General features: G+C 42.1%; 1 protein-coding gene across 4 annotated transcripts in view; it reads right to left on the bottom strand.

Moving 5' to 3' along the window:
* The window catches only part of LOC121002730 (collagen alpha-6(VI) chain-like), a 252,655-nt gene that overhangs the window by 88,020 nt on the left and 144,966 nt on the right, over positions 1-19,669 (bottom strand). For all 4 annotated transcript variants that reach the window (XM_040434224.1, XM_040434223.1, XM_040434225.1 and 1 more), the window contains exons 25-29: positions 18,199-18,261; positions 17,100-17,162; positions 11,989-12,051; positions 11,233-11,295; positions 10,047-10,097 (exon numbers count right to left, since the gene is read on the bottom strand). In XM_040434224.1, the coding sequence (XP_040290158.1) occupies positions 10,047-10,097; positions 11,233-11,295; positions 11,989-12,051; positions 17,100-17,162; positions 18,199-18,261 (303 nt within the window). The remainder of the gene's footprint in view (positions 1-10,046; positions 10,098-11,232; positions 11,296-11,988; positions 12,052-17,099; positions 17,163-18,198; positions 18,262-19,669) is intronic.

Raw genomic sequence — 19,669 nt, 5'->3', positions numbered from 1 at the left:
TGGAGGCCGAGGTCCAGGCTGCCCAGACTGAGGCACCTGCCCATTGTCCTTCTGGGAAGTTGTTTGTGCCTCCTGAGTTACGTCACAAACTCTTCAAGGAGCATCATGATACTGTTCTTGCTGGTCACCCCGGGAGTAGAGCCACGGTAGATCTCATTGCTCGGAGATTTTGGTGGCCAGCTCTTCGTTAGTCGGTGGAGGGTTTTGTGGCTGCTTGTGAGACGTGCGCTCGCGCTAAGGTCCCTCGTTCACGGCCTTCAGGTCCCCTTCTCCCGTTACCCATACCTTCCCGTCCTTGGACACACCTGTCCATGGACTTTATCACGGATCTTCATCGTTCCTCAGGGAAGTCGGTGATCCTGGTGGTGGTGGACCGTTTTAGCAAGATGGCTCATTTCGTACCCTTCCCTGGTTTACCCAATGCTAAAACGTTGGCGCAAGCTTTTGTCGACCATATTGTTAAATTGCATGGCATTCCCTCTGATATTGTTTCCGATAGAGGCACGCAGTTTGTGTCCAGATTCTGGAAGGCTTTCTGTTCTCGCCTGGGGGTTCGGCTGTCCTTCTCTTCTGCTTTCCACCCACAGTCGAATGGTCAGACTGAACGCGTCAATCAGAATCTGGAGACATATTTGCGCTGTTTTGTGGCAGAGAACCAGGAGGATTGGTGTTCGTTTCTCCCTCTTGCTGAGTTTGCTCTGAACAACCGTCGTCAGGAATCTTCTGATAAGTCACCATTCTTTGGTGCATATGGGTTCCATCCGCAGTTTGGGACATTCTCGGGAGGGGCTCCTTCTGGTTTGCCTGAGGAGGAGAGATTTTCCTCGTTTTTGTCTACCATTTGGCAAAAGATTCAGAGTAATCTTAGAAAGATGAGTGAGAAATATAAGCGTGTGGCTGATAAGAGACGTGTGCCTGGTCCGGACCTGAATGTGGGTGATCTGGTGTGGTTGTCTACAAGAAATATTAAACTGAAGGTTCCCTCCTGGAAATTGGGTCCCAAGTTTATTGGGCCTTATAAAATCTTGTCAGTCGTCAATCCTGTTGCCTTCCGTCTTGATCTTGCACGGGTTTGGAAGATACATAATGTATTTCACAGATCTCTCTTAAAACCATATGTCCAGCCCACGGTACCCTCCTCTTTGCCTCCTCCTCCGATTTTGGTTGATGGCAATCTGGAGTTTGAGGTTTCCAGAATTGTGGACTGTCGCATTGTCCGCGGTTCTCTTCAGTACCTCGTTCATTGGAAGGGTTATGGTCCTGAGGAGAGGATGTGGGTCCCGGTGTCAGACATTAAAGCCACTCGCCTCATCAGGGCATTTCATAGGGCTCATCCTGAGAAGGTGGGTCCTGGGTGTCTGGGGTCCACCCGTAGAGGGGGGGGGTACTGTCACTACCAGAGCTTTGAGACTTTCTCACAGCTCTGTTTCTCCACCCCTGTGATGATGTCACTACTAGAGCTTGGAGGAGTTCTCTCTGCTCTGTTTCTCCGCCCCTGTGGTGAGGTCTTTACTTTCGGTTTCCTTCCTCCCAGCTGTCCCTCCTGTGTTTGATTTCTCTGCCTTTAAATCACCGCTCCTCCTTTGTAGGGTGCGGATTATACTTTTCATTTGAGCTGTATCTCTCGCTTGAGAATCTTCACTTTTGTGATATCTTTCTATGGACCCGAGTTCTGCTTAAGCAAGTACTCCGGATATTGTCTGCTGACTTTGGATCGGTTTTCACTGCTGCTGCAGCTCCTTCAGTTAAGTGTGCAGACATTGTTTGTTTCTGTTTGTTTGCTGGCTGGATCCGAGGCGACCCCGGTTCCGTCCATATTCTGAGCAGGGCACCGGTGGCCGTGCCCCTTCCACTATTGTAGGGGTTACAGTGGTCATCAGCCTTAGGTACGCGGGCATGTCTCGATCCACCATCTGGATCTGGACATGTGCTTAGCAGCATAGGGAGAGCTTTTAGGGTCTGACAGGGGTCACCCTTTATCCTCCCTAGTTTGGGTCCAGTCAGTAGCTAATTCACTGTGTATGCTCTTGTTGCTCACATACAGCCGTGACAGCGAGAGGTGGGTCAGTAGTGCTGGGAGCAAGAGGATTGGGACAGATTAAGGCCCCTTTCACACGGGCGAGAATTCCGTGCGGGTGCACCCGCACGGAATCCGGACCCATTCAATTCAATGGGGCTGTTTAAATGAGCAGTGATTTTCACGCATCACTTGTGCGTTTCGTGAAAATTGCAGCATGCTCTATATTCTGCATTTTTAACGCAACGCAGGCCCCATAGAAATGAATGGGTCTGCGTGAAAATTGCAAACATCCGCAAGCAAGTTCGGATGCGGTGCAATTTTCACGCATGGTTGCTAGGAAATGATGTAAGTAAATTGATAAAAGTCAATTTACTGTATTATTTTCCCTTATAACATGTTATAAGGGAAAATATTAGCATTCTTAATACAGAATGCTTGCTAAAATGTGGCTTTAGGGATTAAAAAAAATGTAATAAAATAACTCACCTCATTCTGTTGTTCGCGCAGCCTGCATCATCTTTTTTCTTCTTCTTTCAGGACCTGCAAAATGACTTTTGATGACAATTTCTATCTTCATTCAGCAGGACCTGCTCTGACATCACCGCGCTTACCACGTCAGAGCAGGTCCTGCTGAATGAAGATAGAAATCATCAAAGGTCCCTTGGCAGTTCCTGAAAGAAGAAGAAAGAAGTAGACATTGTCGGCTGTGCAAACAACAGGATGAGGTGAGTTAGGTGTCCTTATACTGAACACCTAACCCAAACCCGAACTTCAGTGAAGAAGTCCGAGTTCGGGTCTGGGTACCACATTGCACCCGCGCGATAAAAACTGAACATCGGAACGCAATCGCAGTCAAAATTGACTGCAATTGCGTACCTACTCGCTCGATTTTCCCTGATCACAGATTCAACGCATCCGGACCTAATCCGGACACGCTCGTCTGCAAGGGGCCTAACAGAGCAGTGGTGGCCATAGTTTTTTGAGTGTTGTATTGCTAGAATCTGGAGAGAGAAGGGCTTGCATATCACGCTCTCTCTCCTTACTACAGGAGACGGCCTCAGTAGAAAGTCTATGGGTCTTGATTTGATCTCTTGTAGCGAGGGGAGAGAGCATGATATGCAAGCTCTTCTCTCCTCTTGTTCTAAAGACCGGTGGGGGTCTCAGCACTCAGACCACTACTGATCAAAACTTTTTATATATCTGTCCTATAACCTGTTCCGGACACATGACGTATCGGTACGGCATGTTGTCCCGGTACTTAAGGACACATGATACGTCATGTATAGTTTTGATCACCGCCGCTCGGCGGGCAGTGATCGGAACTCGGTGCCTGCTCAAATCATTGAGCAGGCACCTTGAGTAAATGCACCTGGGGTCCTGTGACCCCCCCATGTCGGCGATCCCAGCAAACCACAGATCAACTCAGACCTGGGGTTTGCTGCGTTTCCGGGTTATTTGGGTCCCTGGGGACCCCAAAACCCGGAACAGGATGGTGATCAGTGGTGTGATAATACACCACCAATTACCATCCTTAGATCCTGAGTGGTGATGGTGACATCACCTCTCAGGATCGCTCTCATTAGTCGGCTGCAGTGACGGGAGATTCAATATACCGCAGCGCTCCTCTCCTCCTCCTCTTGTGTCCGCCGCACGTCGGATCGCTACAAGGATCATCAGAGCCAGCACTCCAACAACTCCATCTGTGCTCCAGCACCCCAAGCACCCAGGTAATTAGGGAAAGGCTAGGGATAAGTTAGATTCGGCAGGGATATTTTAGGGAAAGTTAGTGAGAAGAAAAAAAAAAAACAGTTACTAATTGCATCACCCTAAATCGGGTGTCTGGGGTCCACAGCACAGCTATGTGACACTAGACCCCCCCAGAGGTGTTGCAGCTTGCCAAACTGCCCCCCCCCCACAACTTTTTTTTTGGGCACAAGCAGTTTTTTTATTTTTTGTGTGCGTACGCTGACTGTGGACGGCACTCTTAGCGTCCGGCCACTGTTAGCGCATCGCACACCCCAAGGCGGCGGAGACACCGCCAGGCGTAGAAAGGGGGCCGCCATGCTAGGGACCCTGTGGCCCACCCTAGTACGAGCAGCTCTGGTGCTCGTAGTATTATCCGGCCCACCAGTTAAATCCACCGGAGCCCCCTGCCGGTGAACTTGTCTGGTATACCCCAGAGCGTTATGAGCCCGTGATTCCTGATTTTGAAGGCCAACCAGGAATCCAGATTTCCACAGTGGGCTTCAATGAATACGACTTTTTTAGTCTTTTTTTCAGTGACCACTTTGTAAATCTGATGGTGTAGCAGACGAACCTGTATGCCCAACAGTTCGTTGCTCAACACCCGGGCTCCTTTTTATCTAGACCCGGTGGCTGGACCCCGGTCAGTGCAGCCAAGATGAGGACATTTTGGGGCCTCGTGCTGCACATGGGCCTAGTCAAGAAACCTAGTGTCAGGCATTGCTGGAGTGGGGACGTCCTCTACCAGACCCCACTTTACAGTACGGCCATGACACGCTCCCGGTTTGAGGCCATCCGGAAATGCCTGTACTATTCAGATAATACAGCATGCCCCCCCAAGGTGATCCTGCCTATGACCGCCTGTACAAAATCATGCCGGTCATGGATCACTTTGGGGCCAAATTTGTACAGGCCTATGTACCTGGAAGGGAGGTCGCGGTTGATGAGTCTCTTATTGCGTTCAAGGGGAGACTCCTTTTCCACTAGTATGTTCCCCCTAAGCGGGCGAGGTATGGGGTGAAGCTGTAGAAACTTTGCAGAGTACCTCAGGGTACACTTACAAGTTTTGTGTGTACGAGGGGCGAGATTCCCGTATTCAACCCCCAGAATGTCCCCCCACTCTGGGTGTTAGCGGGAAACTTGTGTGGGACCTTATGCACCCACTGCTAGATAAGGGTTACCACGTGTACGTGGATAAATTTTATACTAGTATCCCCTTGTTCCAGTCCCTCGCCACCAGATCCACGTCCGCTTGTGGAACCGTGCGGAAAAATCAACGCGGCCTCCCTACCCACCCCCTCCAGGTACCTATTCCCAGGGGTGAGACCCATGCCCTTACCAGTGGAAACCTGTTGCTGGTCACATATAAGGACAAGAGGATGTCCTTGTACTGTCCACAATTCATGGTAACGGCATCACCCTTGTCCCTGTGTGAGGTACCGCGGCAATGGTCCTCAAGCTCGATTGTACCGTCGACTACAATCGGTATATGGGAGGAGTTGATCAAGTTGTCCTCAAGCCATATAACGCCATGCGCAAAACTCGGGCATGGTACAAAAAAGTTGCGGTCTACTTGGTGCAGGTTGCCTTGTACAACTCTTTTGTGCTGTCCCGGAGCTCTGGCAACACAGGGACATTCCTTCAGTTCTATGAGGCAGTCCTCAAGGACCTGATCTTTTGTGACCGGGAAAGAGCAGGTCGGAGTACCTCGGGAACTGGAGGCGCCCGGATCGTCCCTGGCCAACACTTTCCAGGTGTGGTCCCCCATACCGGAAAGAATGGACGGACCCAAAAAAGGTGCAGAGTGTATCACAGGAGGGGGATACCGAAGGACACCACTACTCAGTGTGACACATGCCCCGATCATCCGGGCCTCTGCACTATTGGTTGCTTCAGGGAGTACCACACTTCCATGCAGTACTAAATTTATATCCCAATTTAGCCACTGACAATCGGATTAAAAAACTGGTAATCTGACTTGAGACACTAAAACAAAAAACAAAAAAATCTCATAAATATAATTTAGTAAAACTAAAATAAATAAAAAGTAGACATATTAGGTATTGCCGCGTCCGTAAGAATCTGCTCTATAAAAATACCCCCCCAACCACTCAGATGAACACGGTCAAAAAAATAAAAATAAACGGTGCAAATTTTTTTTAGTTTTTTGTCACCTTACATCACAAAAATTGTAATAGCAAGCGATCAAAAAGTCATATGCCCCCCAAAATAGTGCCAATAAAACCGTCTTCTCATCCCGCAAAAAATCAGCCCCTAGCTAAGATAATCAGCTAAAAAAAAAAAATGACTTAGACTATGGAGATTCTAAAATGTTTTTTTTGTTTATAAAATGATAATATAGTGTAAAACATAAATAAATAAAAAAAGTAGACATATTAGGTATTGTCGCGTCTGTAAGAATCTGCTCTAAAATAATATCCCCCTATCCCCTCAGATGAACACGGTAAAAAAAATAAAAAAACGGTGCAAAAAAAAGGTATTTTTTTGTCACCGTACCTCACAAAAATTGTAATAACAAGCGATCAAAAAGTCATATGCCCCCCAAAATAGTGCCAATAAAACCACCCTTTCATCCCGCAAAAAATGAGCCCCTACCTAAGATAATCGGCTAAAAACTGAAAAACAAATTACTCAGAATATGGAAATACTAAAATGTTTTTTTTTTTTTTTTATAAAAAGATAGTATAGTGTAAAACATAAATCAATTTAAAAACGGAGACATATTAGGTATAGCCTCGTCTGTAAGAATCTGGTCTATAAAAATACCCCCCCAATCCCTCAGATTAACAGTGTAAAAAAAAAAAAAAAACGGTGCCAAAAAAACTATTTTTGGCCAAATTTTCCATTTTAATCCATTTTTTTCCAATAACAAAGCAAGGGTTAACAGCCAAACAAAGCTTAATATTTATTATCCTCATACTGCAGTTTACAGAAACACCCCATATGTGGTCGTAAACTGCTGTATGACCAAACGGCAGGGCGCAAAAGGAAAGGAATGCCGTATGATTTCTGAAAGGCAGATTTTGATCGCCTTTTTTTTGGGCACCATGTCCCATTTGAAGCCCCCCTGATGCACCCCTACAGTAAAAACTCCATAAAAGCGACCCCATATAAGAAACTACACCCCTCAAGGTATCTAAAACTGATTTTACAAACGTCGTTAACTCTTTAGGTGTTCCACAAGAGTTATTGGCAAATGGAGATGAGATTTCAGAATTTCTATTTCTGGTAACCTTGCCTCACAAAAATGTAATATAGATAAACCAAAAATCCTATGTACCCTAAAAATAGTCCCAACCAAACTGCCACCTTATCCCGTAGTTTGCAAAATGGGGTCACTTTTATGGAGTTTCTACTCTAGGGGTGCATCAGGGGGGCTTCAAATGGGACATGGTGTAAATAAACCAGTCCTGCAAAATCTGCCTTCCAAAAACCACACGGCGCAACTTTCCCTCTACGCCCTACTGTATGCCCGTACAGTAGTTTACGGCCACATATGGGGTGTTTCTGCAAAACAGAATCGGGGCAATAAATATAGCATTTTTTTGGCTGTTAACCCTTGCTTCGTTACTGGAAAAATGGATTAAAATGAAATTTGAGAATTTCAATTTGTTAGCAAATTTTCCATCTTTATTTTCCAATAACTCTTTTGCAACACCTAAAGGGTTAACAAAGTTTGTAAAATCAGTTTTGAATACCTTGAGGGGTGTAGTTTCTTAGATTGGGTCACTTTTATGGAGTTTCTACTCTAGGGGTGCATTAGGGGGGCTTCAAATGGGACATGGTGTAAATAAACCAGTCCAGCAAAATCTGCCTTCCAAAAACCATACGGCGCACCTTTCCCTCTACGCCCTACTGTGTGCCCGTACAGTAGTTAACGGCCACATATGGGGTGTTTCTGAAAACTACAAAATGGGGGCAATAAATATAGAATTTTGTTTGGCTGTTAACCCTTGTTTGTTACTGGAAAAAAATTATAAAAATTGAAAATTTGCCAAAAAATTTAAATTCTCAAATTTCATCCCCATTTGCCAATAACTCTTGTGCAACACCTAAAGGGTTAACAATGTTTGTAAAATCTGTTTTGAATACCTTGAGGGGCGTAGTTTCTTAGATGGGGACACTTTTATGGAGTTTCTACTCTAGGGGTGCATCAGGGGGGCTTCAAATGGGACATGGTGTAAATAAACCAGTCCAGCAAAATCTGCCTTCCAAAAACCATACGGCGCACTTTTCCCTCTACGCCCTACTGTGTACAGTAGTTAACGGCCACATATGGGGTGTTTCTGCAAACTAAAATAGGGGCAATAAATATAGCATTTTGTTTGGCTGTTAACCCTTGCTTTGTTACTGGAAAAAATTGATTAAAATGGAAAATTTGCCAAAAAATCTAAATTCTGAAATTTTATCTCCATTTGCCATTAACTCTTGTGGAACACCTAAAGGGTTAACGATGTTTGTAAAATCTGTTTTGAATACCTTGAGGGGTGTAGTTTCCAGAATGGCCTGGATAAGTCAAAGCGTTTTAAAGTTATCACCACTTAAAGTGACACTGGTCAGATTTGCAAAAAATGGCCTGGTCCTTAAATGGACACTGACAGGCTCTATAAACATATTTCGATATTCCTATGCAGTCATAGGTCTATTAAAGTGTATTCCAATGATATAAGAGTACCCCCTGTCCGCATTTTAAACCATGTAAAAACATCTTTATATTAATCTGTCAATCATCTTCCTTTGTGCCCATCTTCCTTTGTGTGTTTTTCTCCAACCTTCATGCCCAGCCGCTCCCCAACTGTCGTTTCCTACCACCACCCAGCTCATTATTATTCACTACGCTGGGCGGCTCTTACATTCCCCGATCCTGTCAGATCCCGCGCATGCCCGATACAGACTTATGGGCATCGGCCTCAATCGGACCATCTGCGCATGCCCTGGATACCTGTATCCAGCACCCTCCCAAGACTGAAATTTAATGCGCCTGCATCCCGTTTTTTTCTATGCGGCTGCTCTCTGTGTCTCCTGCTGCGCCGGATCTCTCCTCCTCTCCTCGGGCATGCGCGGGATCTGACAGGACTGGGGAATGTAAGAGCCGCCCAGCGCAGTGAATAATAATGAGCTGGGCGGCAGTAGGAAACGACAGTTGCATAGGAATATCGAAATATGTTTATAGGGCCTGTCAGTGTCCCTTTAAGGTGAAATAAGGCTGTGTCCTTAAGGAGTTAATGCCCTTTAACATATGGGCTAAATGTGCAATACAAAACAAGAAATCTGCACACCTATACAAACATTCCTATAGAGCTTTGATGGCTAACCTCCGGAACTCCAGCTGTGTTAAAACTACAACACCCAAGTCGCTTGGCTGTTCTCAGAATTCCATTGCAATGAATAGAGCATGCTGGGAGTCGTAGTTTCAGCTGGAGTGCTGGAGGTTAGCCATCAATGCTATAGAGTATCAGCAAGCATTCATCTGGAAATGCGAAAGAACACCATGTAACCAGGAACTGTATGGAGAGGATAAATTCAGCAAATTGGAGGAAATTTGGTCACCTTTGTTGAATTTATATAAAAAGTACCTTTGTGTTGGTTAAAACATCTCTACGGTAGCCTGTCTATATTTTCTTTGCACGTGTAGAGAACTTTTCCATGGTGGAACATAAGACTATTTATTAGGTAACATATCGTTTCTTAGCCAGTCAATGTGTAAATGGAATATTACATTACTTAATTGTGAAGTTTAAGTACTGGACAGATTCTTTAATTTATCTTGGATGTGGATGGATATATTCACATAAGCTTTTCTGCTACATTATGAACTGTTATTGTTACATGGCTTTAGATAGATTATTTGTACAGTTATGTAATGAAGTACACTAACAGAGACAAAAAATGCACCTGAGCCTACAGTGGCTTGTAAAAGTATTTATACCCCTTGAACTTTTCCACATTTTTTCATGTTACACCCACAAACTTAAATGTATTTTAGTGTGATTTTATGTGATAGGCCAACACAAAAAATGTGGAAAAGTTCAAGCGGTATGAATACTTTTTCAAAGCACTATAAGTTATACCATGTTTGGGGTCCATTTTTGCTATATACCGCATAATCTTTTTCTGATGTGTGTGTCTATGTATGTATTTACATGTATACAGTTGCATATATTTAGGCTATCCATTTGGTAGACCATTTTTAATGGTCCCAAAGAATGTGGTGTAGAAGAGTTGTGACATACCAACTGGCTTGAAATATGGAGCAACTTACTTTTTCTCCCTTTACACCTAGTGGACCATATCCATCATCACCATCTATGCCCTGGCAAGCACAAGCAAATAAATAATTATTGAACACAATAAAATAAACAGTACCAGTTTTGACAAGCCACTCAGTTAATATTAAGCTGCTTTGAGAAAATCTAGGCAAACAGAAGAGGAAAGCACACAGCTTAAAGAGAATAGATAAGAATATATTCATACACAACAGATTTGGTGAAAACATTTCACTTTTGGCTAAATTAGGTTTGCATGAGCCCTATTCAGATCTTCTGTATAAAACAATCACAGAAAATTTCACAGAAAATCACAGACTTCAAAAGTACAATAGCTAGTGTCTACATACAAATACTGTCCAGTTCCTATAACAGGAAAAGCTTCAAGCGGCTCACCCGCCAAAGTAAAGATGAAATAGATGCACACCCCTCTGGCTCACCCACAGCCCATGTAGATATCAAAAATTAAAATAATGTGGGGGGGGGGGGGGGGGCACTCAGTTATCAGGGCCACATGGACCATCAATCATAACAGATAGGTTCTCCTATCCTGATATACATAAGACTGCTGCTGATTTGTTATCTATGCTGCTATTCTATTGCTGCTGATATTTTGTTGCTAACGCATATAGCACTTTCCCATTGCTGCTTGAAGTTTGCTGCTGACCCGGATTTATTGGTTTTATTGTGTGTTTTATATACATAGTGTTCCTACTCATATCTATTGCTGCAGATTTTTTTGTATTTACGTTTATATCATATTAAATTTTGATTTTTTTAATCAATTTTTATCAACTTATCTGTTATGATTGATGATCCATGTGGCCCTGATAACTGATTGCCCCCCCCCCACACACATTATTTGAATTTTTGATATCTACACTGTCCAGTTCCTATCTAACATTTGGGGCTAAGCTTATTTCTGGTTAAGCTCTGAAATGTGATTTTTGTCAAAAAATTTTATACTGTTATTATATTGATTATTTAGTCAAACTTTTTTTTCATAATGGCAACTGAAATGTGTATAAAAGTAATTGTAAGTGAATTCATTTTAGGCTAATTATAATTAAATTTATTCAAATAGTGCAAAAAGTTGGAAAATAATTGATATTGATTAAATTAAACACAAAAGCATTTACACATAGAATACAAGAAATTAAGTATTAAACTGAATGCACATACTGGAAAACCTCTACGTCCTTGAATTCCAGTGTCACCTTTCTCTCCCGAGTCTCCAGGCTCTCCCTAAAAATAGAAAGGAAAGAGGAAATACCTTTAAAAAATACCTTAAAAAACAAACAAATAATTTTTAATTCAGAGCTTCAAAAAAATACAGTTGTGATCTCCGGAGATGATGCTAATTAGCTGGTTCATGTGATCATAATAAGTTTATAAATAGACAGACATTTTTAGACAGTATAAACGTAGATGAGACAGTCTAAAAATGCAGATTAACCTGAGTGGCTGATGCTGGATGATACATCTGGCACATCTTTACACTGTCTGGTCTAAGTTCATACCAACTACTAGAGAAATCATTATTTTACGCCAGAATTTAGAGCCAAAATTTTGCAATGACCTTCCTAGTAGGCCCTTCCCTTTTTTACACTAAGTTACACCCCATTATTGGATGCATAAAAAAACGTGGCAAATAAATATCAGGCAATCATGCGAGCCATTTTTTTTTGCTGCAAAGTGCACCATAATTCTACCTCATTTTGATTAGTAAATCTTCCCCATTATGGAATTTTTGGGCTCACCGGAGTGTTAACATATTGAGGGAACCTGAGTGGACTGCTTTAGTTAAATCACCCCCCCCCCCCCCCAAAAAAAAATATGAAAAAACACCAAAGAAGCACATAGCAGGCTCTCGAAGTACCATTAAAGTTGGATGTACCTTGAGATCCTTCTATGTGTTTATTTTCAGAACAAACCTACCTTTTGACCTTTGGGTCCAACACTGCCAGGACCACCAGGAGCACCAATAGCACCAGTTGTTCCCTGCAACACAAATTAAGAAATAAAGTAGATATAAAATTTCCCTATATCTAAATTAATGAGCACAAAAAAACAACTCTAATTAGTCATAATAAATAGAGATGAGAGAATTTTAAAAAAATTAGATTTGGCCGGTTTGCCGAATTTGTCAGAAAAATTTGCTTCGATCTGAATTTATTTGCGACGAATCGCGTTAAAAAGCGGCAATTTCTGGGCTTCAGAGAGCCTTTATAGGGTTGTAGAACACTGTGCCTTGCAGTAACACGCATAGAGAGTCTGCTGTGGTAGTGAAACAATACAATGAGTCAGTATGACAAGCACATGACAGGTGTCGCTATTAGAATCACTGCATACTTCACTTATTTGGGCAGTCACGGGGCCAAAATTGACCAAATAACTAAAGTATCTACTCAGCCTTAGGCCTCATGCACACTACAGTATTTTTTCACGGTCCGCAAAACGGGGTTCCGTTGTTCCGTGATCCGTTTCCGTTTTTGTTTCCGTGTGTCTTCCTTGATTTTTGGACGATCACCAGACATGAAGGAAAAAGTCGTTTTGGTGTCCGCCTGGCCGTGCGGAGCCAAACGGATCCGTCCTGACGTTAACGGATCCGTTTGACGTTAACACAATATGGGGACAGATCCGTTTGACGTTAACACAATATGGTGCAATTGCAAACTGATCCGTCCCCCATTGAATTTCAATGTAAAGTCAGGAGTCCCTATTAATATACCATCGGATCGGAGTTTTCTCCAATCCGATGGTATATTTTAACTTGAAGCGTCCCCATCACCATGGGAACGCCTCTATGTTAGAATATACCATCGGATTTGAGTTAGATCGTCAAAACTCAGGTCCGACAGTATATTCTAACACAGAGGCGTTCCCATAGTGATGGGGACACTTCCAGTTAGAATATACTAAGAACTGTGTACATGACTGCCCCCTGCTGCCTGGCAGCACCCGATCTCTTACAGGGGGCTGTGATCAGCACAATTAACCCCTCAGGTGCCGCACCTGAGGGGTTAATTGTGCGTATCATAGCCCCCTGTAAGAGATCAGGTGCTGCCAGGCAGCAGGGGGCAGACCCCCCTCCCTCCCCAGTTTTAAATTCATTGGTGGCCAGTGCGGCCCCCCCTCCCTCCCCAGTATTAAATTCATTGGTGGCCAGTGAGGCCCCCCCTCCCTCCCCTGTATTAAATTCATTGGTGGCCAGTGCGGCCCCCCTCCCTCCCCTGTATTAAATTCATTGGTGGCCAGGGCATTTATTCGCCCTGCTGAAGGATTATTTTGAAAGTGTGTAGAAGCCAGACAGGGCCCCCACTTTGCAGATTTATCATGGAGACAACATGGAGATTTTACCGCATATAACCACAGTGCTGACCGCTGAACGCTGAACGCTGAATAATATTTGTTTTTCCACCGAAATACGTCAATAAAGATTTTACCACAAATATTAATGCAGCTCTAAACGCTGAATATATTTTGTTTTTCAACCGAAATACGTCACTAAAGGTTTTACCACATATAACTGCAAAAGTGAACGCTGAATATATTTTGTTTTTGTACTGAAATAATAATAACTGCAGAAGTGAAATGCGTATATATTTTTCTTTTTGTACTGAAAAAGGCCAGTAAACGCTTTTAGCACAAATAAATGCACAAGTGAAGTGCATATATTTTTTCCCTTTTTGTACTGAAATAGGACACTGAACGCTTTCACCACATATAACTGCAGAAGTGAAATGCGTATATATTTTTCCTTTTTGTACTGAAAAAGGCCACTAAACGCTTTCAGCAGAAATAAATGCACCAGTGACGTGCGCATATATTTTTCCTTCTGTACCGAAATAGGCCACTAAACCCTTTTGTCACAAATAAGTGCACCAGTGAAGTGCGTATATTTTTTCTTTCTTTAATGAAATAGGCCAGTAAACACTTTTGCCACAAAGAAGTGCACCAGTGAAGTGCGTATATATTTTTTCTTTCTGTACGCTTTCAACACATATAACCGCCGACATGAACTGAGAATATATTTTTCTTTTTGTATTGAAATAGGCCAGTAAACGCTTTCACCAGAATTAACTGCAGAAATGCACTGAGAGAATATATTTTTGTTGTACTGAAACACGACCCTATACGCTTTGAACAGGAAAAACTTAAAGAGTGAAATGCGTATCTATTTTTCTTTTAGTACTGAAATACGCCCCTATACGCTTTCACCATAAATAACTGCAACAGTGCAGTGCGTATATATTTTCCTTTTTTTACTGAAATACACCACTATACGCTTTCAACAGAAATAACTGCAGAAGTGAACTAAGAATATATTTTTCTTGTGGGACTGAAAAAGGCTAATATACGCTTTGACCAGAAAAAAGGTAGAGTGAAGTGTGTATATATTTTTCTTGTAGTACTGAAATACGCCCCTATACGCTTTCACCAGAAATAACTGCAGAAGTGAAATGCATATATATTTTTCTTGTAGTACTGATATGATACTAAAGATACTAAGATATAAGCCACTAAAGGCTTTTCAACATAGCACTTGCAGCCTAAATAGCTGGAATGACAGAACTGTCTAATGGCTATTTGGATCCCCAAATAATCTTTCCCTGCACTTGTAAATCGCTTTCCTATCATTGTCCCTAGCGCCTTCTGACGTCTCTCCCTGCACTAAGATGCTGTGAAATGATTCCTCCCTATCCTTTCCCTGCACTTGTAAATCGCTTTTATGGCACGGTTCCTAGCGCCTTCTGACGTCTCTCTCTGCACTAAGATCCTGTGAAATGATTCCTCCCTAACCTTTCCCTTCACTTATAAATGTTTTTTTCTGCCTTTTTTCCCCCCCACAATCAGATTTTTCCAATTGCTGTCCCTAAGGCCTTCACACGTCTGCCCCTGCACTCTGAACACTGGAAAATGTCTGACTGTAACATGGCCACCATATTTATAGGGCTGTGACATCACAGGGCTGGCTGCTGATTGGCTCCATGCAGGCATGTCAATCTGGGTGATCCCACCTTTCCAGAGTTCCTTGCCCCATGTCTTCAGTCCTCACACATGTAGCCGCCATTTTAGTAAAAATGTCATTCGTTACCACGAAGCGCGAGGAAATTCGCATTAGTTGCGAATCAAATTTTTCCTGAAATTCTAACCGTATTCCACTTTGTCAGCTTCGATTCGCTCATCTCTAATAATAAACAACAAATTTAATTACAATGTGCATCTCACAAACTGAAACAGTACCCTACTCTGTACTGAGCTACAACTATGTGCTGTCACTGGTATTGACTGGTAACTTGAGTCATGAATTAAGGCACTATAAAGGGTTTTTCATTAACTTAAAGGGTAGCTACTTTCCTTCTAGAGCAGAGCTATTTTATTTACTTTTTCCCCAGGCAACATTCATTTAAAGTGTACCTGAGATAAAAAATAAATAAAAATTTGCATCTTTGTATAATCATAACTGTGAAGGAACAGTTATGTTTGGGCTTCCCTACTGCTTTTCAGCCATACTATTCCCTGTTGCTGCTTCTGCACAATTAGATGCATTTCACTCAGAAGCAAGTGGCTCTGCCTTTCTGCCAGCAGTGTATTTCTGTAAAACTCTTTCCCTTACTTCCCACTATGTTTTTTTCAGCTCTAGAGCTCACAAAACAGATAAGGAGGATAAATCACACTTACAGACACACAGGAGGCTCCTGTGATGTTCAGAAGCAGTATAGAGGTAGTTGCTTTATCAGGCTCAGGATCTCAGCTAGCTCTGAGACACCTCCATTTCTTCTTAGCCATCTTCTGAGTCTCTGTTACCAGAGACTGATCTTGTCTGTCTCTGATAACCTGCGGCATGAATTCTGGCAGGCTGTTCTGGCAGAGAAGAGCCTGTTGTAATTTCCCAGGCACTGGGGTAAGTATAATGGGGTCCGGCAGAGATTCAGCTCCATTCCAGCAAAAATGCCAAGAATCGTCTGAACACAAACCGCTGCATGCTACCGTTTTGTATCTGTCTAATTCCTGACATTGTCTGCTGGATCAGGTGGCTGGATAATAGTGCCGTAGGTGTGAAAGTAACCTTAGGTGGAAATTACTTTGCAGCTATTTTTCAGGCGGATGCAGGCATATTTTTTAAATGAAGTGATTTAGAAATTTGTTAGTTACACCATTCTCTATTAACTGAAATTGCGTAAAAGTACAGTGACTTTTTAAAGACTCACTATGAGGTAAATCTTTGTAAGGAGAATCAGTAGCTGCCAAGATCAATGTCAGTACATTACACACACAAAAATTGGGAGTGCAATGGGAATAAAATTTCAAGCATGGCTTCTTGAAAGCTTAGCTGTTGACAAGCAGATTGGTACCTAAAGAGTTTTCCAGCCAAATTATTTTGGAAAAAATATGATTAATACACCCAGTTGGAGAATGATGTAACTTGACTGTCATCTGCCTTATTTTTTCTCTGCTGTCAGCACTTTGCCAGTCGCAGATGAGTTATACTATAATACAGAAAGAAAAGTCTGTATTCTGTAACAGATTTCAGTTCTTTGGTTCATGGCAAAATTCCCACAGGTGGCAAGTAAAGCTTGCAGTACTTAAAATATGTCTTTACCTATTTAAGTCTCAGTAATGGAAAAAAATAAATTGTTATCTCTACGCACCCATTAGTGAAAGTTGATGTTATGTGCAGAGGGGCAAAAAGTTCAACATTTTTATACGTGAACCATTCTAAACTCAATGCACCGTCAGCAGGTAAGACCCAAATGGACAGAGTATTGTAGAAGGACATTTGACCCAAATTGTATCATAGAACCTAAATATCAATGAAGTTAAGAAATATATAGAATTTCTAAATGGTATATAAGATAGTGAATACCAGTCTTTTGTAAGGCATATTGGCCTATAAGGGTATACTAGTTACTGAGACAAAACATGAACAGAGATATACAACTATTATAATAGAATTTTACAATGGAGTAATTGGGAGCAGACACGTATAGAACTGAAGTTAGCAATCTCAGAGGTATAAATAAGTAGAATATGTTATCACAAACCTGAGGTCCAGTTAGTCCTTGCAGACCTTGTGACCCAGGTGGTCCAGGCAAACCTTTAGGTCCCTAAAATATACATGCACAGTGTTAACCAAGAACACTTTTGAAAATGAAGACTCTATAATAATGAAACACATGTAATGCACATAATCATATTGATTAATAAGCAGTCAATGTATATTATGGAATGAAATTATTTACAAAACTGGAAATCAAACAGCCTCCACATAAAAAAAAAGGCATATTGTCACTATAGACGTGATGCCATCAACTTCCTGCCATTTCCTACTGTATATCATATCACATAAAAATTTAATTTCCTAAAATTATTATTAATGAAAAACATTTTAGGTTTTGTTCACAACATTGTTATTTCTAGAGATGAGAGAATTGATTCAGCACAATTTTCCTAAAAGTTTTTATTTTGAGCAAATCTGAAATGATCACATGAGTTTGGGTGGAGGTCCAGTGGCTATCTAATAGCGCCACCAAAAATTATTGTATTTTTCTGCTTTAAGTGTTTATACGGCAGAATTAGTGTGTGTCCAAATTTCCTTTTTTATTTCAAAAGGATTACATTTTAATCTAAATTCTGGTGCTTATAGCTTGCCACTTCCTGCTGATACAGACATGAAGGATGAAGATAACATGCAGATAAAGGGGCACTAAATATATAAAAAAGATATAATTATAAAATATATGAAGAACAGTACTATTCTTTGCATATTTTACTATTTTATATGTTTTAACTGTCTAATAAACTGTGGAAATTTAGCATTCCTTTATCTGCTTTTTTTTTTTTTATCTCTATCCTCCACGTGCTGTGGGGAATCTTGCTGGAAGTCCCATTGCAGGAGGCAGCTGTTGCCATCTCCCCTGGGGTTACTTACACCAAAATGCATTTGCCAGAGTTGTGCCTGTCCAGCACAACTCAACATGGTAAGTGATTCCCCTTTCTGGGATTTTCTATTACCTGGACTAGCCCAAAGCGAAAGAGGTTAATTAGTACAGTAGCTTCACATCCATTGCCCATTACAAAAGACTGTAAAACAATTTCTTTCAAAATGTCTTCATCAAAATATCAGATAAATAAATTAATAACCTGTATGCCTTGGATGCCACCTTCTCCTGGATAGCCTGATTCACCGGGAACTCCTTGTACTCCCTAAATGTATATTAAAAAAAAGCCTCTTATTAACAATATACAAAGCAATAGACTAAAACATAAGCATATACAGTGGGATGCGAAAGTTTGGGCATCCTTGTTAATTGTCATGATTTTCCTGTATAAATCGTTGGTTGTTTTTACGATAAAAAATGTCAGTAAGGCTACTTTCACACCTGCGTTAGGTGCGGATCCGTCTGGTATCTGCACAGACGGATCCGCACCTATAATGCAAACGCTTAGATCCGTTCAGAACGGATCCGTTTGCATTACCATGAACAAAAAAAATAATGCAAACGGATCCGTTTTGACTTTACATTGAAAGTCAATGGGGGACGGATCCGTTTGAAAATTGAGCCATATTGTGTCAACTTCAAACGGATCCGTCCCCATTGACTTACATTGTAAGTCTGGACGGATCCGTTTGCCTCCGCACGGCCAGGCGGACACCCTGAACGCAGCGTTCAGGGGTCCGCCTGCTGAGCGGAGCGGAGGACAAACGGAGCCAGACTGATGCATTCTGAGCGGATCCGCGTCCACTCAGAATGCATTAGGGCTGGACGGATCCGTTCGGGCGCGCTTGTGAGAGCCTTCAAACGGAACTCACAAGCGGAGCCCCAAACGCTAGTGTCAAAGTAGCCTTAAATATATCATATAGGAGACACACACAGTGATATTTGAGAAGTGAAATGAAGTTTATTGGATTTACAGAAAGTGTGCTATAATTGTTTAAACAAAATTAGGCAGGTGCATAAATTTGGGCACCACAAAAAAGAAATGAAATCAATATTTAGTAGATCCTCCTTTTGCAGAAATTACAGCCTCTAAACGCTTCCTGTAGGTTCCAATGAGAGTCTGGATTCTGGTTGAAGGTATTTTGGACCATTCCTCTTTACAAAACATCTTTAGTTAGAAACATAGAAACATAGAAACATAGAATGTGTCGGCAGATAAGAACCATTTGGCCCATCTAGTCTGCCCAATATACTGAATACTATGGATAGCCCCTGGCCCCCTGGCCCCCTGGGGTTACTAACACCAAAATGCATTTGCCAGAGTTGTGCCTGTCCAGCACAACTCAACATGGTAAGTGATTCCCCTTTCTGGGATTTTCTATTACCTGGACTAGCCCAAAGCGCTTTGGGCTAGTCCAGGTAATTAGTTCATTCAGGTTTGATGGCTTCCGAGCATGGACAGCTCTCTTTAAGTCACACCACAGATTTTCAATTATATTCAGGTCTGGGGACTGAGGTGGCCATTCCAGAACGTTGTACTTGTTCCTCTTCATAAATGCCTTAGTGGATTTTGAGCAGTGTTTAGGGTCGTTGTCTTGTTGAAAGATCCAGCCCCGGCGCAGCTTCAGCTTTGTCACTGATTCCTGGACATTGGTCTCCAGAATCTGCTGATA

This window comes from Bufo bufo, chromosome 5 (assembly GCF_905171765.1).
Source record: "Bufo bufo chromosome 5, aBufBuf1.1, whole genome shotgun sequence".
Lineage (NCBI taxonomy): Eukaryota > Metazoa > Chordata > Amphibia > Anura > Bufonidae > Bufo > Bufo bufo.
Note: the sequence above shows the minus strand (reverse complement) of the source record. Positions and strands in the feature narration are given on the sequence as shown.